General features: G+C 41.0%; 1 protein-coding gene across 1 annotated transcript; it reads right to left on the bottom strand.

The window, feature by feature from the left end:
* Positions 1 to 1,481: 1,481 nt before the first annotated feature.
* tnfaip8l1 (tumor necrosis factor, alpha-induced protein 8-like 1) lies at positions 1,482 to 22,347 on the bottom strand. Its single transcript, XM_037770588.1, has 3 exons — positions 21,748 to 22,347; positions 5,577 to 5,856; positions 1,482 to 4,037 (listed from the first exon to the last, which is right to left on the bottom strand). Exons 2-3 carry the CDS (start codon positions 5,846 to 5,848, stop codon positions 3,749 to 3,751), a joined length of 561 nt encoding a protein of 186 aa, XP_037626516.1. The 5' UTR covers positions 5,849 to 5,856; positions 21,748 to 22,347; the 3' UTR covers positions 1,482 to 3,748.
* Between the last annotated feature and the right edge of the window lie 1,179 nt (positions 22,348 to 23,526).

The following is a 23,526-nucleotide window of genomic DNA, read 5'->3' as shown; positions in this document are numbered from 1 at the left end:
ATTTGAACCTACTGTTTTAAAAAAAAAAACAATTCTCATACAAGAATTGAGACAAAGCAAATGAGAAAAACTGTAATAGAACAGAGACATCATTAGTGTTATTAGTAACACCTCTGCCTTGACAAGTCAAAAGGCCTGGGTTCAGAGGTATAGGGGAAAACACATATCTACAGGGAAACGGTATTCGACAACACCGGCAGTCACGAGTTTTGCCACTGACAGACTCAGATAGTTATTATAAGCGTCTGACAGCATTATTGAAAGGACCCTACAGAGAAATTAAATGTTTTTTCTTACTTTTCACTTGATCCGGTCTGTTTGTTATTGTGTCTAAGGCCCCGCTCAAGGAGAAGTCTCGTTGTGAAATCTAAATATCCTTTTACTCTGGCTCAAATAAATACGGACGGCCTTTGAATTCAAAGACCTCTTCAGCCATGACAATGAAAATCTTTTAGATAACACTAAACTACACATTTCAATACTCAAACACAACAAACTCTGCCTGGCTGGCACTGACGTTTCCACCATGTATTCTGTTATTCACCGTCTTCCTGTAACACATGACCTTGCGATATTTCAGAACGAGACTTCTCCTTGAACGAGACCCTTCTTCTTCTTCTTGTTTTACGGCGGTTAGCATCCAGCTTATTGGTGCATTACCGTCACCTTCTGCTCCGGAGTGTGAATCAGACAATATACCCACAATTTATCCTCCAAATGAGACTCTTTCTATAATGTCAGACACTTATAATAACAATCAGCTTCAAGCATCAACTGCTTGTTTTTATTTAGAAACAAAAACATGGGAAAATAGGATCCAGGCTGAAAACTACTTAAGTTAGTAAGCAGAGGAAGAAGTACTCAGAGAGACAATGAGACGTGACTGAACTCACATCCCAGTTTAGTCGTAACTCCGAACTCAAGGGTGCATTCACAAAAAAATAAATAATAAAAAAAACATTATTCATGACCATTAAGATATTAATTGGGCACTTGATACTGCAGTAGCCTTTCAAGTGTTCTGCAGGGAGGATCTGCAGACGTGCTCCACACCAAATTATCATTCCAAAGTCTGAAAAGTGGCAAAGTCAACGATGGATTAAACTCAAACTGAATTCAGCCTGAGTGCTACTCATGCTACTCTTGAATTTACTCTGCAGCTCACTGTTTCCAAAAACAGAAGCAAGAAGTCTTTCCATCTTACTAATTTCCTGTTCTACCTTTGACCGCAGCGTGGGCCTGCAGGAAGTGGAAAAAAACGACCCAAAAGTTGAATTGTTCATCAGTCAGATGGGTTTGTGTTTGCTTTCATGGCTTCCTAACAATGCTGGGAGCAGGAGGAAAGGGATTTGGCCGACTAAATCCAGGTCAAACATAGTCAGATTAACCCCTGATCTGGCCTGGAAAATTTCCACAATCCAACATACTAATGGACAAGACGATCAGTGCTTGATTGAGAGGGGAAAAAAACAGACAAGAAATTTATTCTTTTAAAAAAGTAAATTGTATTATATTCGTTGTGTTTAGATACAATATAGAGACACAAAAACAATCATATGTACATGAGTGAAAATAACAACATATCACAATTCACAATAGTAAAAATGCAACATGGATAAGTATGCTTAGTTTGAGTGCTTTAGTAGACTAGGTGGGGCTGTTGCAGAGGTTCGTGGTGATTTAAGTGTGACATGGATTTGAAACCGAAGGGAGATTTAAACTAACCCTGAGATGTGGAGTGATTGGAGAAAATGACATCCAAACACAATTAAAGTCATCTGTTTCGGGGGGGATTTAGGGAAAAGGATTTACTTCAAAATGTTGCAGTGAGAGTCAATTGGGTCTAACAAGCGTGAATATACTCAGGGAAGTCATCTGAGAATTAATGAACTAAATAAAAAGGGCCAAAACCACAACAGCCACCGTCTTTGTCTTCATTGTCACTGCCGTTATAATTATCAAGTGCATACTGTTTATTGAAATGTTCCTCTGGAAAAAAAAAGAAAAAAAAAAGACTCCATTTGGAGAAACATCAGTCCTCGTTTCTTTGGCAGAGCTGCTGTGGATGAAGTTAAAGTTTCAGCAATCCTATCTGGAAAAGCACAGCGCTTATTACACGGCTCAATTTCCAATTCTCTCACAGGTACGCACACAAACACACACACACTGTCACACACAGAATACAAAATGAGGCCGCAGAACAAAACAATCTCCCAGACAGGCTCAGTGATACAAAAAACACATAGACAAAAAGGAAAAGACAGCTATTATGTGAGATTCGGGAGGGATAGTAACTATTCATATTCTCCTTCATATAAGGAAGAAACACAACAACATCTCTCACTCCATTAAAAGGACTTGCATTGCGCAAACAGAGATGGTTATCTCCATCACATTACATGAGGCTGCGGTGGGCTGAAACGGAGTGGCTGCTCGACGGAGGCAGGCTCCGGGCCATTATACCACCCCAGAGTGGGGAGCTGTAATTGCAGTGGGAGAGTACAATCAGGTACTGTGTTTGTCTCTCTCTAATCTCTAAACCCTGCCTGGCCCTTTTCATAAACACCGAGCTGCAGGTTTTCGCCCAGCCTTTCATCTCACTGCTCACAGGGAGACTTTTTAGTTCAAATCTGTCAGAATTCAAACCAGTTTTAGTGCCTTTTTTTTGGATAAACCTGAGGCAACGCCGGTAAATCAGAAACACGGCTGACCCTGGGCTCCAACATCTATTATGACGAGTAGTTCTGCTGTGATCGCTCTTTATTCCTCTCTGACAAAATGCCAGAGCAACCTTTGCGGCTGGTGCCACATTGTGCCGCTCCCCTGCTGTGATTATGACATTTATAGACACAAAGTTGGAGTTTTTTTTTCTCTGAGCAGATGAGCGTACAGCGAGTAACACATTCAACAATACACAGCACAATCACATTCCTTCACGTTTATGGTCCCCCTATGACCCAAACACTTCATCTTTGTTGTGGTGGCTATAAACCAGACTATTAAAACACAAAACTGGGTTTATAGGTGCCTCCTAAACAAAAGGCCTGCTGGCCCTCTATACAAAGTGGAGTTCAGTGCATGATGGGGAAAGCCGTAAAATGCAGGCTAAGCAGGATTACTCAACCGCCGTGTTTCACATGGTTTCATTATTGCAGGAAAGTACAGTACAGTACAGCGCTTGTTCAGGTCAGGATTGAGTGCAATACTACTTTTAGAAAAAACACACAAACAAACAAAAATCACTTCTTTATCCTTGGGTATTTGGAAAAGATGGAAATTCACTTTCTGTCCTCTCCTGGTGGCCCCAAAACCATTTTGGTCCATTAAAAGCTCCTCACAGAGATATGACTGAAGGCCTGTGCCGGATTCTTGTCTTTTTGATTAAGTAAGAGAGCGAGCGTAGTGCCCTTGGAATGAAGACAAAAATGTTTTTTTTTCAAGGCACAGTTGTCAAGGCTCCTATCCATGAATATACTGATAAGAGCATGAAGTTTTACATTCATTTAAAAAAAACATCTGCTGGGTTTTGTTTACTGTGGAATAACAAAAAGTCAGACCGGAGAAGAAACAGACTTTGGATTAACTAGCCGAGATAAAAAATTCAGTGTTACAGTAACGGCTGAAAGGCACACGCAAACAAGGCAACAAATGGAAAAATGTTCATGATTGTCACCTTAAAACAAAAAGAAATCTTGCATGATGAGGGGTGATCAGAGGTAAAGGTGCCGGACGGCAAGGCCAGCGGAGGTCAGAGGTTCCCCTCGTCGAGCATCTTGTTCACCCCGTTGCAGATCCTCTGCAGGTGGCCGCGGTAAACCTCCGTGGGCCCGTAGAGCGACGCCAGGAAGTCGCAGTCGGCGAAGTGATTGAACACGTGGTTGACTCTCGAGTGGCTCTTGGCTGTCAGGTGGCGTTTGATGGCCTGGTGCAGCAGCTCGCGACAATCATTCAAGATGGCGCTCATGACGCGGCGGTCAAAGGTGAACTCGATCTGGTGGAAGCTGACCGCCGTCATGGCCAGAGTGTGGACTTTCTTCCTGTGAGACGAGAAGAGGGAAGAGAGGCTGTCAGTTTCCAATTCTGACTGGAGCAGCAGAAGGAAGTAAAAATAGAAACTGCTGTCTTATGATTTTCTTCAGAAAAGTTTCCCAACTCCCCTCTATCAGTTATGGTGTTGTCCTTCGCAGCGATGCATCTCCATGCTAATATAATCACCATTCTCCATACTGTGCACTTATGTCAGCCTCACATGCCTCCAAGCTGAGTTTTACTATTTTAGTGGAAAATATATAAACTGATGTAAAAGTCAATTTCCTTAATTTGCTTCCATCAGCACACAAAAAATGTACTTGAACTGCAGTTCTCCCAACTATAAGCTCTCAACCAGAACCAACTCATTGTTGTTTTCTCAAGGTTTCTCACCTTCTGTACACAAAATAATATTATTTAAATATATGATACACAATATAACACTTTTAAATATATGGTAGGATGTGACAAAAGCTCTTACAATTTTTTTCAATTGTTTACACACCAACACTGGTACTTGAGACACAATGACCACAACCTGTAACTCATGTATCAACCTCCTGAACCAATTCGGCTAAAACTGGGGCTGTCAGTCGATTAAAATCAATTGACAATTAATCGCATGATTGTCCATAGTTAATAGTGATTAATTGCAAATTAATCATACATTTTTTATCTGTTCAAAATGTACCTCAAAGGGAGATTTGTCAAGTATTTAATACTCTTATCAACATGGGAGTGGGTAAATATGCTTGCTTTATGCAGATGTATGTATATAGTTATTAATGGAAATCAATTAACAACACAAAACAATGACAAATATTGTGCAGAAACCCTCACAGGTACTGCATTTAGCATGAAAAATATGCTCAAATCATAACATGGCAAACTCAAGCCCAACAGGCAACAACAGCTGTCAGTGTGTCAGTGTGCTGACTTGACTATGACGCAAACTGCATGTGATTTTCAAAGCACTACACACAATTCTCTATATTTGGCACAATCTTCAAGGATAAAATCTCTTGTGCTCACAACACAACACCTTGCCATTCAAAATGATAAACTTCTATTCTCTATTATCCACTTTGAATCCTCACATGGGCAAACACATGTTGCACAATTGTTAAATTAGCAATCAGAGCTTTGACAAGAAAAGGGCCACAGGTGAGCTCGTAAAACCGGTGAAAATATTATAAATATAGCGTACACTTTCGAATTTTTTAAGTTGGTCTTTCTTTTAGGTGGCTAAAATACGTTTTGTTGTTGGCCCCGTCCACAGCAGTACATTGCTTTGCTTCCATGTCGGTAACTCCTGTCTGCTTCCCCAAACTGGGGGCGTGCTGACCGCCATCTACTGTACTCTAAAGTAATACACTGACTATGGATAAGTACAACTCATACAACTACACTTCAAAACACCTGAACTATCCCTTAAACGTACCGACATGAGAGTGGTATCCATCTTCTCGTCTAACTCTCGGAAAGAAAACAAAAAAGCGCATTTCCAAAAACTTTGAAACACTCCTTTAATGCCTCTCGCTGCCTACCTGAAGTTGTCCACCAGGATCAGCTCCTCGCCGTTGAACTGGTTGTTCCTGTAGAGCACTCCCAGCTTCACCACCATCTTGATCAAGTTCTTGATGATCTTCTGGGACTCTTTGCGGTTGCGGGTGTACTCCTTGGTGACGCGGTACAACTCGTCCAGCACTTCGCTGCTGGTGTCGTCGATGAAGAGGTTGGCCATGCTCTTGGTGGCCATCTTGCTCATCAGCTTCTTCTGCGCCTGCAGGGCTAAACTCTTGGTGCTGAAGGAGTCCATGGTCAAGTCTGGGTCGAGATGAGAAAAGAGACCGTTTGGTTAAATGGTTATGAATGTAATGAGTGGACATATTTCTAATACATATTGCATATGACATATTGCATACATAGCAGCTCAGACTTTCACCTCTCAAAAGCAAGGATGGCCAAACATAACACACTGACAGCCTGCAATGTGTGATGTTATTGCTAGTAACATCTACACTAACACTGTTTAACCTGCTGGGCCAAAAACTGTCTCCTTTACCAGATAATGAGCCGTGGCAGCTGTCAAATTAGTCCCACAACCCTCCAGCTCGGAGCCTACAAGGTAGTTAGAGAAGAATGTGTCATTACGCGTGCAGGACTAAAGTCAGGTACAGCACGACCACGCACAGCAGACAATGTAATCTGGACGTCTCATCTGCTGAATGCATTCAGAGAACAAGGTCTGCATGTGTGTGTGGGAAGGTGAGCAGGAGACAGACTTATTTGCTGTTGCTTGTTATGATGTTGTTTCTGAGTGTGTGTGTGGGTGCCAAAGCAGAGTGGCTCAGTGAAAGGCTGCCCCCCCACCCCCGATGGAGACTCATGAATGGCGGGGGTCACGGAGACCGCCGGTTTTCACAACCCTTCCAATCTCTCTTGTCAAATGAGGCAGCTCGGCAGCACGCCTCATCATTCCAGCCGCCACGTCTCAATGCGTTCTGCGGGTCACTTCTTCAGGTTTGTACATTCGTTTTTTTTTTTAAAAATAAAAATGTAATCTATTTTCCTGTAAACTCCCTCTCTAACCTTCAGGGATTTAAAAAGGATAACCTGGGAGTACACGAGAGAAAACGGGCAACAAAAAGCTGTTTTCCACAACTGCCCTCCAATGTCAGCGCAGGCGGAATGAATGAGGGTGAAGAGGAGGGGGACGTTTCATTTTGATAAGACATGGCCACCGTCAAAATTTTGTTCTTACACAATTATACAAAAATAATTAAAAACGAATTAGTTTTATCATGAAACAATTCCCTAGACTTAATTTTAGGGATCTTGAAATAGGGCTGCAGCTACCAGTTATTTTCATTGACATTGATAATAAAATGTCAGAAAATGCCTCTTACAACTTCCCAGAGCCCAGGGTGATGTCATCAAATTGCTCGCTTTGTTCCACAAATCATTTAAACCCAAAGAGTTATTTTTACAATGATACAAAAAAGAAAAAATCCTCACATTTGCAAAGCTGGAACCAGAGATTGTTTGGCATTTGTTCTTTATAATTGACTTAGACAATTAACTGATTATCAAAATAGTTTCAGAAAGCGCTCAGAAAAAAGACGCTGGTGCAGCGCTTTTTCTCTAGGTGGCATGCAGCCGCAATTGCTATCGCCTCATTGAGAACAATTGAAAAAAATTATGCTGGTGCTCAGAAAACAGGCTATGTGGACACAGGTCCTTAGGCCACAATTATAATCTGAGAAGTTTGTTTTTCTGTCAAATGAAGAAAAAGGGTTTTCAAGAAAAATTGGCCTGCACCTAAGGAATATTGTCATTATCAATTAACCTAATTAAATTGATTAATCGTTTTGTCCCTGGAAGGTCAGGAATTTGCAAAACATTTCAGCTTTAAAGCTGCACAAGCATGGCTTTTTGTCTGAAAAATTTGCACGTAAATTTATAAAAATCGATTTTGTGGGTTCTCATGAATGCTTGCACACCCCGTCGGAACATTCGTGCGGGTGAAAAAAAATTCTGACGGACCACGACTTCAGCCTGCGGGAATATATGTTTGACCAATGAAATCCTTTGTTCCAACTGATCGCTGTAATTCTGCATAATAATTAGCCATGTGCTTCTGTTTGTTGCACTGAAAGTTTGTATTTTCGGGCCTTGGAACAATGGGTGTTTGTTTTCAGGGTAACGGACTGTCGGACAAATGGGCTTTTTCAGTCCAATGAGACATTTTTCGGACCGTTGGTGTTTCGGAACAACAACAATGGTCCGTCCCTTTCTCAACACCCGATAATGTACGACAACCACTACTACCTCAACAACCAATTGAAGGACAATATATGGCTTGAGATCACACAGCAGCTGGGATACGATGAAGATGGTAATGTAGCTGATAATATCGTGCACTTGCTAACGTTATATGTTGATCACGGAAAGGGGTTAGCCACAACAGCTAGCATTAGCATCACATTTAAGGTCCGATTAGTTTATGTATTGTGGAGTTACCGTTAGCCCGTTAGACATTCTCTGTCTGGATAGGTTTTTGTTGTGTGGAGTGGACACTGGCACTATTTAAGTGGAAACTCATTGCGAAACTGGAACACAGCAACGTGGTGTGCATAGTTGCCAATGCGGAAAATCCCTACACCGCATTTTCGCATCGCACTGGTGGCTTATAGTGTCCTAGAGGTCAAGGTGACACCTACAAATGTCTTGTTTTGTGTGACCGAAACTTAAATCTCTAGGACGTTCGGTTTACGATGATGTAACAACCGAGAAAAGAAACAAATCCTTGCATTAGAAGAGCTAAAATAACAAATGGATTTGCTAGTTTATTCAGTTAATGAACTAATCTTTTCTGCTTTATGGACATAATCATGTTTATATTTCTCAAAGTAAGCAAAGTATTGTTTTGGTATCATTGTACACAATACCAAGCCCTATTGTGTTGCCTGTTAGGAATCAAGGAGGGAGGATATTCATGCAAAAAAGTAAAATATTCTTCACCTCAGGGGAAAAACAGTCAGATCTTATATCCTTATTACATCTCCCAGTCGCTGACATGCTAAATGTAACTTAATAGGTGACTGTCAGAGTGAAAACAAAATAATCATATTAAAGCTGAGTGTCCCATTCACATCACAATAGGGGTTTAATCTCCTCCACATGAAAGTAACCCTAAAGCTTAACTGAAATTCTGCATGATTGGCAAATTGCCTTTCCACGTGCTCGGGAATAATAAAAACCCAAAGCAGGAGATTTTCTATTAGTGCGGCAGACAAAATGAATGGTGACATATCCCTGCTGGGTGACTTGTGTGATTTTTACTGTTGGTACTAGAAGGCAGTGTGTCTGCTGCTACAGTGTGTGACTTTCATTCCCCTCTCGCTCTCTCTCTCTCTCTCTCTCTCTCTCTCTCTCTCTCTCTCTCTCTCTCTCTCTCTCTGCAATGCCTCTCCAGGAATATCAATAAGACTCCTTGGAGAGAGTGTCAGCAGGATGCTTCCCAGGGAGGAGACACATGAGGAGAGGGGGAGCATAGACAGAGGCAGAGCGATGGAGGGTGGGAGTGTTAGGTATAGGTATATATATATATATATATATATATATATATATATATATATATATATATCAATCCTGAAACATCGGGGGGAATGTAGGTGTTGAATGAGAGGTCATTTATATAGTCCAGTCTCATGCTGAATCTAGTTTTACTCTCTCTCTGTTTGCAGGTGCTTGACGTTTAATCGGGCCTCTGGCTGTGCTGCTGATCAAGGATCACTGGCAGATCCCCATCGACTGTTTCACCACCATTGTATCTCTAAACTTGCCAGGCCTCACTTGTTACACAAAATCCTGCTCTGATGCAATGTGTGTGAAATAGATAACAAGGAGAAAGACATTAATGATCAGACTGAAAGCCAAAAAAAAAAAAAAAAGAAGCTTTCTTCCTATGTGAGCAGCGGTTGAAAACAATCACTTAGTCCTGCTGTCACCCTCTAATCACAACGGTGAGTCTCAAGAGGACAATCGCTTATCATACTGCATTTACCTCCCTCTCTTCCTCTCTGCGCCCTTGCTGATGGACGTTTAAGAGTTTAGAAAAGTGCGACTGGATAATGGGCACATTAAGAAGAGCAACCTCTTTGTCAGATTGGAGGGCGGTTTCATATTGCTCATTAAATTCCACTCTCGTCAGGGACGGGGGCCAATCACAGATCTGTTTAGTCTGCCGACGAACAACAGGAAAACGAAAATAAGAAAGGGAGGAGTGTTTGTTGGAATCTTTCATACCCATGAATACAAACACTTTAACGTGGAGGCACTTGGGACTGTCAGATGAAGAGTGACATACAGACCCCTAGCACTCTTATCTTAAGTATGGAGGGATATCCTCACTCCTCTCACTTTCCCCCTCCGGTTCCCCAAAACTAAAGGCCTCATGAAAAAAAGGTCTTCAGGGAAGAAGTGCTCGGAGTGATGAAAAGGTTTTCGATCAAATAATCTTCTTTTTTTTCCCGGTGACTTTGCAGCATGAGAGTGGTTAGTGCCAGATCTAAATGGCCTGTGAAGTCCGGTGCCCAGGGACAGCCTGGCCAACACTGACACAGCATCTCCATAGTATTTATAGAGGCAAAAATTTTAACGGATTTAAGGCTGAACAAGACATGACGGCAGCAAAAACTGCTGAGCGCGGTTGCTAAAATAAACAAGCCCCAGCCGTCGCTGCATGCAGAAATCGCACAAGCAAACATCTGCACACATGTACGCATACACATTACTGAAAATGAAATGAAACACAAAGAGAGATTGCGGCCGCCGACAGCTCCCCAGCATAATTATTACAGCAGTTAGACAAGCTACAAAATCATCAACTCGCAGAGAACAAGCCAGCATACATTCACTCACAAAGACAAGCGGGCAAAAGCTCAGCAAACATGACTCATGGAAATGAAACCGGACCCTACAGTACACAGTGTTGGATGTCTCGTGACAGTGAGGGAGTCTGGGTAATGTACCCACTCCAGGGAAGCTCACGCCCTGCAGCAGGTGCAGACAGCCTTGTCAGCCCTGCGTGACAGCCTGACTGAGGGATCGAGGTGAAAAGAGGCTGTGATGATGAAGAAATAACCCAACTGTCCTCTCTCTAGTCCTTGGAGGATTATTGAAGCGGGGTCCGATAAAGCTGTATAGGCCCTTTATTATCTGCCTTTAATTTGCTCTGCCTCTTTGAGTTTTAGAGCAGGTAAAGCTGATGTCTGCATTGGGGACACTTCAGCCAACAGCTTTTCCCAGTCCATTTGGGGGAATGGGAATAAGTGGGATGACAACTCCTACTCGCTGTCGTTTTCATTTAGCGTTTTCACAATGTGACCGTTGTGGAGACCTTTGAGACTGATTCAGAGAACAAGGGCTGTAAAGAATGACTTCTACGTCTCGTTGCAACAACTTTGAAGCACAGTGTAACTTATTTGAGTGTCCAGGGGTTGACTGTATTATAATTACAACTATTATTGATTATTAGCAATTTTCATATTAGGGCTGGCTGCCACTAATGATTACTTTCATTATCAGTTAGTCTTAGTCACCACTTTGATCCAGACCATAGTTTTTTGGTCGTCATCATCTTGGTTATTTATAACCAGAAGTGACACAAGATGAGATAAGCACAACCGAACGCTGAATAAGACATCTTTAGGCAACCAATATGTTATAATTAACTTTCATGAACTGAAAAAAAACTGAGACAAAAATGCGGACAACTCCCAGACCTGACAACGCCGTTGTAGCGACCTGTCAATCACAAGGTAGCCATACCCTAAAGCATACCCTGCTTTATGGTCTATTTGACTCTAAATGGGACCATAATTTACTAAATGAACATCATGCTGTATTGAAGAAGACTTGAAACTACCACCATAAACTCATGTTTACAATGTTTACTGAGGTAATAAATCAAGTGAGATATAGGGTCATTTTCTCATAGATTTGACTGAAATGTCTCAAAACCTATTGGATGGATGGCCATGAAATTTAAAAACAGACATTCATGCTCCCCTCAGGATGAATAGTAATCACTTTGGTGATCCTCTGACTTTTCCTCTAGCGCCATCCCCATGTCAAAATTAGGCCTACTTTGGTTCATACCTGCAAAACTAACAACACTCCCATCATCCTCAGCTTTGTACTTTGTGTTATGTGCTAATTAGCAAATGTTAACATGCTAATAAGCTGTTTGGTGTGGCGTCAGCAGTTATGCGGGCGCTGTACCGGACCGTGTGGTGAAGAGGGAGCTGAGCAGGAAGGCAAAGCTCTCAATTAACCGCTCCATCTACGTTTCTACCCTCACCTATGGTCATGAGCTTTGGGCAGTGACCGAAAGAATGAGAATGCAGATACAAGTGGCTAGAATGAGCTTTCTTCGCAGGGTGGCTGGGCTCAGCCTTAGAGATAAGGTGAGGAGCTCAGACATCCAGAGGGAGCTTGAAGTAGAACGATGAAAGGGGCCAGCTGAGGTGGTTCAGGCATCTGATCAGGATGCCTCCTGGACGTCTCTCTTTGGAGGTTTTCCGGGCATGTCCAACTGGTAAGAGGCCCAGGGGGCCGACCGAGAGCACAGTGGAGAGATTATATATCTCATCTGGCTTGGTACACCTCGGGGTACCCCCAGGAAGAGTGTGAAAAAGTTGCAGGAGAGAGGGACGTCTGGAATACCCTGGAATAGCCCCAGGTAAGCAGAAGATATGGATGGATAACATGCTAAACTAAGATGGTGAACATTGTATACATTATAGCTAGTTAGCATTTAGCTCAAAGCACCACTGTGTCTAAGTACAGCATCACCATGCTGGATGGCTGCAGACTCTTAAGCCTTGTTTCTTGTGAAATACTGGATCCTTTAATCCTGAATCCTTCAAATGAAACAACCCAAGATGGAAAAATGTCTTTGGTTAAACTGCTAACAACTCATGTCATCATACTAGTGGTGCAACGGTTCAACAATCCATGGTTCGGTTTGAAAGTCATTGAACGGTTTGTTTTTTTACGATTCAGTTCTGCATCCCTACATCATACTAAAACTATAAACTGTGATTAGGGGTCTCGAGTAGCAATTGCTTCTTTTTAAGAGGTCATAAGCCAAAAAAAGAGAGTAGTTTTAGCCTTTAAAATGTTGAAAAATAGTGTGAAAATATTCATCACAATTTCAAAGAGCCCAAGAAGACAACTTCAAATTGCCCAAGGCCAAACATATGGAAATCACAATATTACTAAACAGAGCAAAGCTGAAAATCATCATATTTGAGAAGCTGAAAACAGTGAATGTTTGGCTGAACTAGCTGCAGTATTTGTCACCTGTGCTGACTCAACTCATTAATAAAAACCAAAAAGGCGATAGCTGCCGGATAGTGTACATAAATATCCACACATGCTACTTGACATGAACATGTTGTTGCCTTTTGGCTGCTCATATTTAGAGTAAATCCAACATGATGTGAGCGTGGCATTGGTTTTCCAAAGGAGGGCACTGAGCAGGATCCAGGATGCAGCCTCTGCATCGACCGCACTCACCTGTCAGTCAAACTAAAGCTGAGGTGTGACAGGTGAGAAAGAGCCAGAAATTGGATACACCTGTAGCTCCCGCCCACTCTAACGCATGCCACCATGTCTCATGAGGAAGAAGAGGCCACAGCACCTAAAATATCACCACCTGCTGCCAATCTAGACAGCTTGGTGAGTGCTGATAACAGCCAGCATAAACAGGGAACCAATAAAGGATGTGTTTTCTACACCGCTTGGCCACCACAAGTTGCTAAAAAAGCTCTGGCAGATATTCTAGAACTTTCCATGACACTTCATCTCACAAGTGATTGGTTGATGGCAGCAGAAAATGTCACGACTTTGCTATTCTTCAGGGATGAGTAGTCACATGGATTGGGGCACCGTGACCCTGACAGAGACGACTCCATCAGCAGAGAAAATCTTCACTGCTGTAGGATGGAAGTGGAAGCGATTACTGAGAATAGCTCTGTGTTTGTGGGGATTTACTGCTCTCTAAACTTTCTGAACAGACATGAATCATACCACAATCATGCACCACACAACACAAACAACCCTATAATCTGCCCTCCATGTAATGCGTGTCCATGATTTCCTCTGATATTTCACAGTAACCTTTTTATCCGCGGTGTACTGAATATGTCAACATTCAGAGAACTTAATTAATATTTTCCAATTTTGTTTTAGTCCTTCACATTTTCAAAAGCATAAACCTTGGTGACGCAGAGGCCCAAAGTAACGAGGACGTCCCCAGTTTGAGTCTGTCCGATGACCTTCACCACATGTCCTTCTCCCTCTACCCCTCCCCTGTCCTGCTGTTACCTGCTACTGTCGGCTGTTCAATTAATGCAAAATACCATAAATGGAATATTTTTAATGTTTAAAACTGGTAAAAAACTAAACAAATACTAAGAGTAGGGCAAACAGAATCAATTAAGGGCTTAAGTTAACAATTATTGTCCCCATTGATTAACCTGCTGAATATTTTTTCAGATAATCGCTTAATTGTTTGGTCCATAAAATGTCAGAAAATAGTGAAAAATGTCCAGTCCAAACCCCAAAGATGTTCAGTGTCATTATAAAAATCATTTTCTGTCAATGGACTAATCCAGTGGTTCCCAAACTGGGGGGCAGGAACCCTGGAGGGGGGGGGGAGGGGAATATGAAACCACTGGACTAATCTATTAATGTGGAAACAGACATCCCCTCCTCCATTTATCATATATATTTTTCAATATCGTTTCTATCGCAATATAGGCTAGGCCTATATTTATTACTTTTTTCTCTATAATTTCACTTAAAACTGTTATGTTCTTTTGCACTCAAGTTCTTAAAATGAGAAAATATTCACAAAATACATTTTTCATTTGTCAAATATGTAATTCACACAGGAGTATACAAAAATAGGCTATACCATGAGGCAATTTCAATAGGCTATTTATTTATTGAATTACCAGAAAACATGCTATATCGTGATATATATATTTATCGAGATATAAAATTATCTATTTGGCGATAGACGATTTTGGCCATATTGCCCAGCCCTAGGCGCGGTCTTTTGCAAAGACAACCATATCACTTTCCGTTTTCCTCAGATCCTAGCAACTCCCAACAACACAGGACACACATAAAGTTTTGTTTCCCACAGTTACTTTGGTTGTTCCATCGTCCGCCATTTCCGTTACTAACAGCAAAGAACTTACACTCTATGGGAACAGGGGATCACAATAATGACACACATAATGGCAATCAACATTTACTTCATAATGATAAGTTAAAGCAAAAACCTGTCTATTGCCACTTTAATAAACTAATAACCTCAGCTCTAAATCAATTAAATGCACACTTTGAAGAGTATCCTAAAAGAGATGAAAACAATAACAGCAACATCTGCAGCTTTTGATGCAATCCCAGAGCCCAGGGTGATGTCATTAAATTGCTTGTTTTATTGGAGCAACGGTCCAAAAAACAAAAAATATTCAGTTTACTATCACATAAGACATAAGGAAAGCAGCAAATCCTCACATCTGAAAAGCTGGAACTATATTTGCTTCAAAAATGACTTCAACTTTTAAAAGATTATCAAAATAGTTTTCTGTTGCTCAACTATCATTTCAGCTTTAATATAAAGCCTTTCTAATACAATACAAGGAAGCATTCAATCAACACCTCTCTGACACGGTGGCAAACAAAACTAAACATGATAAGCATCATAAAGGTAGTATTTATTGCAGGGCTGTTGAACTGGATTGGATGATGTTGCACTATGTACACACTCTGAACATTATGTATTTGCCTTTCTGCCTTTTGGTGGAACTCCCACGTAGTCTACACACAACCATTAGCCTATCTTTCCTTATGCCGGTTTGTATAAAAGCTTCACAATGTTGCGAAAAATAACAAGAAAACTTTGGACCCCTGAGAGAAAGTTTAAAAAAAAAAAGCTTCTTGATCATGACCAAAAGGATTACGGATGTCATTAAAATTAGTTCTTATCGGGAGATCTTGAATCGGAAAACTTCTTTCTCGACAGATTCTCCCCAGCTGTGTGATATAATCCGTCTCCTCTTTGAGGAACAATAGACAATCCTGGTTGTTATATAAGGTACATCCGTGCTTTGTGTTCAGAGAGGACAAGTAAGCACTCAAATGAGCTGTGCTACTGGAGCCACTCCACTGTTAGGGAATCAACAGCCGGATTTCAGGACAAGTGAACGCTGCAATTTCGTCTTTCATCAACTTCTGTAGTGTTTGTCTCACTCTTCTCTTGAGATGTTGCATAACAGAGGAGGTGCTGCCTGCTAATAGTGAGCCGCTGCTGTGTGTTAACAATTGTATATGGCAGGCGTATGTGTCTGCATAATGGCCTCTTTGTACACACACTCGTCTGGTTCAGTGGCTCTAATATGAGAGCCATAATTACATCCACACAGATATGTGAACATGCTACATGCATGGACATCTTTGTATGATGGTTATGTGCTGTCACTTTCTCCTCCTCCCACACAGCCATCATCTGTGAAGATCTGCTGAGAAAGGAGACAATCAGTCCCTTTCGCTCAGACACTGTGACCCATCCTACCATTTTTTAACGGTTTTCTCAGATCTGCCAGAGCCCGCTGAACAATTAATAATTAACACATCGGCATATAATGGATCGGGGATTAATAATTCAGCCTGCCGATTTGGACTAAAATAGACCGCAGGCTAAGAGGAGTCTGCTGTGGTGCAACAGGTTGGGACAGAGATGAGGGATAAAGGGTGGACTGCCAGCACATACAGTAAGAGAGACAGTCGCTACGTTTTCATGCACAAAATATTCAAGTTTTGGCCCTTATTCTGAAAAAGACAATATTCTTACTAAACAGTTTACATGGCTAATGAAAATGAATATTCTACTAATATTTCTGTTTACATTCAGCGGTGGCGGATTTGTTTGACCGTGCAAACACAGCCTCCCCCTTTTATTCCTTCAATCGCCTTTTTGAAAAAGTCGGTGTTGCCATATCTGTCCATATCTACAAACCTGTTGATATTCAAGACTTTCATAATGTCTAAAAGTTTCTCTTTGCATCCAGAAATGTGGCTTTTCTTATGCGCATGCATATCTGCAAACTGTCTGGTTTGTGTACAATCATAGACTGTATATAAGAAGTGGACGTAGTCACTGTGACGTCACCCATTGGTTTGTGGACTACGGTTTTGAAGCCTCAAGTTAGGCCGTCGCCATCTTGGTTATTTGCAACCAGAAGTGACACAAGAGGGTGGAGCTAAGTACAACCGAACGCTAAATAAGAAATTTTTAGGCGACCAAAATGTTAATATTAACTTTCATGAGTTGTCACTCCTGTGACAGCGACCTGTCAATCTCAACGTAGCCACTTCCTAAAGCATATCCTGCTTTAGTGTCTATTTGACTCTAAATGGGACCATAACTTACTAAATGAACATCATGCTGTATTGAAGAAGACTTGAAACTAGCGATTGAGACCATAAACTCCTGTTTGCAATGTTTACTGAGGTAATAAAACAAGTGAGAAGTAGGGTCATTTTCTCATAGACTTCTATAGAATCAGACTTCTTTTTGCAACCAGAGGAGTCGCCTCCTGCGGGCCATTCCATAGAATGCAAGTTTAAGGCACTTCTGCATTGACTTCACTTTTCAGACCCGGAGGTTGCCCATTGGTTTGTGTACAACGCACAGAGCTGACCATAAACAAGCAAGAGGCCGTAGGGCCGTGTGTCTCAAACTGCTGTAAAAAAACAAACAACTGAGACGCATATTCCGAATGCTCTTTATACATGTCCAAAGAATGCTCCTAAAACCTGAATAATATCGGCATATTCCACATGTCTTGACCGTAAAATGCTCCTTTCGGAATAAGGCCTTATTCAGAATAACCAAACAGAATTTGCTGTTTACATGACCCCTATCAAATTCAGAATATTTTCATATTCGGAATAACAGTGGAATATTAGTGTGCATGTAAACGTAGTCAGTGACTGTGAGCTGATGGCGTTAATTTAGGAACATCAGTCAGCCAGTGTTACGCATATATAATGAGGTTGGGAATACAGTAGCTGCTGCGCTGCCCGAGGGCCAACACAACACTCACTGACAACATTTGTTCCAGCATTGAAATTCGGAAGCGGGTAGTTGTTTTATGGTTACGACTGGGCTGATTTAGAATAACACATCTGTGCAAAAAGGTAAAGAGCAGTCCACTATCACATGACTTCACTTTGATTGCCACGTCCAAGTTGTAATTGCATATTATTTGCAATATAATTAGCGTCTGCACATAATACAAGACATAATCAAGGTGCTAACTGGAGTAATGACTGATGTCTGGACCGGGCCTATGACATTTTAATTAAGGCCACCATAAGAGCAGGGCACATTATGAGTAATTTTCTTCACCTCAAGCCTCAAGAGAGCATAATTTGTTAACTCGGTATGTCAATGGAGTGGCAAATACCAGAGCGCTTGGCTGTAAGAACAGCAGGGATGGAGATCAGTGAAAACAGAGGGGGACCAATATGAGAGGACTGTGACTAATAGAGATGACTCAAGTGGGATCTGAAATGAGTCCGGTCTATTGGCAGATAACGCCGTCCCTCACTCTCTCTTCGTTTTAAACAATGCCGTGATATTTGCAGGTCATGCGGCTCCGCTCTTTCAGACAAGGCCACATGCTCCGAGTGTTTCGGGTTTCCAGGGAAACTGCAGGCCACCTGCGTGCTGGGCTGAACTTTGCAGCCTAGTAAAAAGCAGGTCAAACACCTCTCTTGTCGTGTCAGCGAGTTACCATGGATTCTTCTCAGCAGGAACAACAGTGTCTCTAGCATTACTGCTGCAATTTCAAGCTCTGCCTTTAATAACACTCACTGCATGGGGAATGTCTGGCAACGTGACTGTATTGTCCTGTTCTAAAAGACACTCGGAGGAGGGAATCTGCACAGATACAGTTACACTGAAATATACATAGACGAGGCTCGCCAGCATTTGCTTAATCCTGCTATTGACGGGCAATTATCGTATATCATTATTATTATGTCTCGTCTTTGTGCTGAAACAATAATAAAGCTGTTGTGAAGCTCAAAGCTATGATTAATGATGAAAAAGCAAATACTCATTAAAACCAGTCATGGATGAAATCTAAAACAAAGGGACTTTCATTGTGCTTCTATCGTACTGTATTTCATTGTCACTATATTTCCATGCCTTCCAAAACAATTTGATTATTTTAGGGCTGTAACTAACGATTATTTCCATTATCGATTATCATGTTAATTAACTGATTAATCTTTTATATAACAAAATGTCAGAAAATAGTAAAAAAAAAATATTAAAATATAAAAAAAAAAACACCCACGACGATTCCCTAAAGCTTGCTTGGCACCTTCAGATTGTTTGTTTTGTCCGACCAGCAGTCCAAAACCCAGAGATATTCAATTTACAACGAAGATATTGCTTCTTGGTCACATGCCAAAAAGGCACCTTACACTTACACCTTAAAAAATTACTCGAACCGATAATTTGATTATCAAAAACAGTTGGCGATTAATTTAGTAGTTGACAACTAATCAAAATGGTTTTAATGGTTGCAGCTCTAATCGTTACATATATTGACTGATATATATCAGATCAGATATCAGCTCAAAGGTTGTCAGCTATTACTACAGGCAACAAAGACACAAAGGACGCCTTGGCAACTAAAACAGAGTAGGTCGAAAAAACGCCAAATCATTTCACCACTGATACAGCTAATGCAAGGAGAGAGGCAACTCCAGGTCCTGATCCAAGGCCATAATTCATTTGACATGTCTGTTGAGGCTGTGCATGATAATGTCTGCTGCTACCTGCCAGAGCCCCGGCTGCACAGTGAAGCTATTCATCCACAGTCAAACCTTGTTCTGGAGCGAAGCTTTACAATGTAAACACAGCAATGTGTTACAAAACATATCAGTGTTTGCAAAACACATGTCTTCACCCTTTTCGGTCTCGGTGTACGCAGTGGATTACACTGGGACAACAAAGAGGCTTATTAGGTGTTTAAACCAGCAGGGATGAAAGCATTTTCTTTATCTCTTCTTTTTCTTTTTCTTCCATGTTTACTCGGTTTCTTGTGAGGTGGTAAATCGTGTACACTTTGTTACCATGAATGTAAAACATAAGAAAATATTGCCTCAATTGACCACATTATACACATAATCTCTGTAGGGTGCTTTACACGTTGTTTTATCTTTTATCCAACTACTACAAAACATGGACAGTACATAATCTCTCTCTTTACATACTGGAGGACTAAGTATGCCAACCAAAACATGTGCAAAATTTTAAATAGTTTCTTATGAAATTCAGCAATCATGGTCCAAAGCCCTGCACAAGTAATTGAAATATGGATGATACTGATGCAAGATATCCAATTTTCCAATCATTGGTTTCACATAACTCCAAATATGGTCCGACATTCTGCCAGGGCTGTAGTACTCAAGACCAAGTCCGGACTCAAGTCCAATTTTTTTAAGTCTTGCACTTGCCTTGGACTCGTGCCTTGTTGGACTCGGACTTGTCTTGGACTCTGGCTCGGCAAATGAGAACTGTTCAAGTTGTTCCTGGCTGCTGATTTGGGATCAGTTGTACAGAACGTTTCCTGATTCTAACAGTGTTTTTTCCGTGTACGCATTCAACAGCGGTGCAGCTAAAAAAAATTCAAATTCAAGGTTTATGAATGTAACGTTAGACTGTAATGGTCCTCAAACCTAAATTCTAAGCAGATTATTTCTGTACCTCCTAACTGATTAGTCACTATATTAGCATGGGAAAGATACTATTGCCTATTATGGTCTTGAACAGGACTTGACTTGCTCTTGACTCTGTCCTGACTTGGTCTGGACTGGACCTGGTGTTGGACTTGATTAAGTTTGACATGACTACATCCCTGCATTCTGCAATGTTTTTCATTACTTATCAATAAATAATAATCCTGAGTGGTAATCTTCATCGTCATTCACATGATGGCCTAAATACATTGTTTAAATCATGAATTGAGGACACAGTTCCTCATTTTGTTCCTCATGGCTGCTAATAAATAGTATTCTGTGGTTTCTATCTATAACCTAACTAAACAAAACTCTGAGATTGCCAATTCCCTAGACATTAAGGGTGTTTTCACATATAGTCCTTTTTAAATGAACCGAACTCAGTCCTCTTAAAGTGGACCAAAACGTGGACCAACAGAAAAGGAATTCAGTTCTGTTTGTGTTCACATTGTTAGTTCATTTAAAAGAGGACCCAGTTCTGTTGGTCCATACATATAGATATATACATACATATATATAATCTCAAGAGTTACAGGCTGTATTGTTACTACGAAGTTAGCGGAAGTAACGGTCAAGCATAGCGGTTGGGTTCAAATATAACATTTTGATTATTAAACTAGCATATATATATATATATATATAAATATATATATATATATATATATATATATATATATATAAAAATATATATAGAAAACTATATATATATATATTAAAAAATATATATATATATATATATATTATTTTTAATATATATATATATATATATAATTCACAACTTATGCTTAGTTTTTTAAATTTATTTATTATTATTATTTTTAACTTACTTATTTTTTTGGTCCTTTACTTTTTTTATTTATTTAATAATCAAAATGCTATATTTGAACCCAACTGCTATGCTCGACCGTTACTTCCGCTAACTTCGTAGTAAAAAATACAGCCTGTCAAAGAAGTGAAAACTGAGTCTCATTAACTTCATATTAGTCGTGAAAAAGCTGCTTTACTTGACAACAAGTAAACATGTTTAACGGCCTAATAAGTCGGGTGTGATTTGACCAAAGGCCTCTCTGATAATAGTTGACCGTTAATGTTTGAGATGATAGTTGACCGTTAATGTTTGAAATGATAGTTGACCGTTAATGTTTGAAATGATAGTTGACCGTTAATGTTTGAAATGATAGTTGACCGTTAATGTTTGAAATGATAGTTGACCGTTAATGTTTGATGTTTGAAATGATAGTTGACCGTTAATGTTTGAAATATTTCATTTAAAAGCTGCTCGACCGTTAAGTTAAGATGTCTCCGTGCCAGACTCACCTTTCTCTTCTCACCTCGGGCGGAGGGACAACAGAGGAGTGGTCAGCCAACAAAGATGACAAAGTTAATCTCAACTAAATCTCCCAAGTCTTCATCATCCTGGCAGCGCAGGGACAAGTCTCTTCACAGCATGTTTGCTTGTTTGTTAGCTTGTTTTCCTCCTCCTCCTCGCTGCTCCCTCTTCTTCTCCTGTAACCGTGTATCAGGCACACAGATGTGTAAATTATTCAAAGAGTGTGTTCTTTTTCTTCTTCTTCTCTCTTCTGCTGCTGCTGTGAGATCGGTTACAAGAGTTTTAGTTGTAACCCGAGTCCTCCTCCTCCTCCTTCCTTGTAAAAAAAAAAAAAAAAAGTTTCAAACTTGAGAGGGACCTGGAAGTGAACAGATTGATGTTGGTTTGAGCCAATGAAGGATCAACAGGAGGGAGTGGAGCAGCCCAATCAGGACCATTAACAGCTCCAGATCCAGCACATGCCCTGCCCCCATTAGAGGGCTTTCAGTAATTATCCTGGTCCACTAGTGATGGGAATTCAGGCTCTTTTTAATGAGCCAGATCATTTGGCTCAGCTCACCAAGAAGAGCCGGCTCTTTCGGCTCCCAAACGGCTCTTCGTTTTTACCACTTCTGCCTTTTATAATTCAGCCGAATTTAGCGCTGTTTTGACCTATGATTAGTATGTGTTCACATATATCACTTAAAGGGACTATTTGTAAGATTCAGAAATGCTTGTTAACAGCGACACCTGTGGCCGTTAAGTCAACGAAAGTCAGCGTCGGGCTCGCGCTTGTGCTCGCTCTACATAGACATGAACGAGCATCGCTCAAAACAGTGAGGCGACACACGTCAGCTAAAACCACAATATCACGATAACGTAACCCGTTGCGGAGCCCCGTCACTTCACAAGACACGGGAAACCTCTGTTGGTCTTGAGGAGCAAGATATTCTCAGAGCTAAACTAACTCTTTTGCAGTGTGTAGTGAGCGCGCATGCACGTGAGGTGGAGCGAGCTGTGAGTGAAAGGCAGGCAGAGACTCCAGCCACACGCGAGCGCGCATGGGACACCGACCCGGGTGATTTATATGTGTAAGAAGTTACAAACAGTCCCTTTAAATCATTCAATATAATTATACTAAACCTTATAATTTCTAGAATCACTGCACTCCTCTCTCTCTTTCTCTCCTCCTCTCCCTCCTGCTCTGTACCTGTAGACCGTCAGCGCGCCGCACACCCCCGCTCCTCCCTGCTTGATGGTATGATCCTTGTCTTTCATTACCTGATCGGTCGCACGTACGTCATTAACACAACATTCAGTCACAGTCAGTGCATGGAGTGCCCGTGCCCATCGTTCACTTAAAAGAGCCGGCTGTTAGAGCCGGCTCGTTCTCGACCGACACATCACCATTGTCCAGTCCCAAGTCCCAAGGCTGAAAAGTTCCCAGAGGAAATGCTTTTAAGGGAACAATGAGCAGGAACTGTGGGGAGCAGTGTTTTCTTGTCATGGGCTAAATGATATAGTGGCTTGTTAAATTATCATTAAATATTCAATTTTAGTTAGGCCTACATCACAAACATAGTTTTATAGCATTTAATTAGTAATGAAACACACACACCCATACACAAGCTTACACACACACACACACACACACACACACACAGATAGATTGTGTCAGCGGATGTTTTTAGGATACAGGAAGTTTGTCATCTGTATAATGAGGAAACAGGAATTCCCGAGGTCAAAATAGCCATTCTTGCATTGTTATTTTAAAGCTGATGTAATGG

Source organism: Sebastes umbrosus, chromosome 5, assembly GCF_015220745.1.
Source record: "Sebastes umbrosus isolate fSebUmb1 chromosome 5, fSebUmb1.pri, whole genome shotgun sequence".
NCBI classification, from domain to species: Eukaryota; Metazoa; Chordata; class Actinopteri; order Perciformes; family Sebastidae; genus Sebastes; species Sebastes umbrosus.
The sequence above is the reverse complement of the archived record's forward strand: the minus strand, read 5'-3'. Positions and strand labels throughout refer to the sequence as shown.

Bases quoted from the DNA above. Each gene is read 5' to 3' on its own strand.
- tnfaip8l1 (XM_037770588.1), bottom strand. From the start codon at position 5,848: ATGGACTCCTTCAGCACCAAGAGTTTAGCCCTGCAGGCGCAGAAGAAG. The intron at 4,038-5,576 runs GTAGGCAGCGAG...CTCGTCTCACAG, and splicing joins ATCCTGGTGGACAACTTCAG to GAAGAAAGTCCACACTCTGG.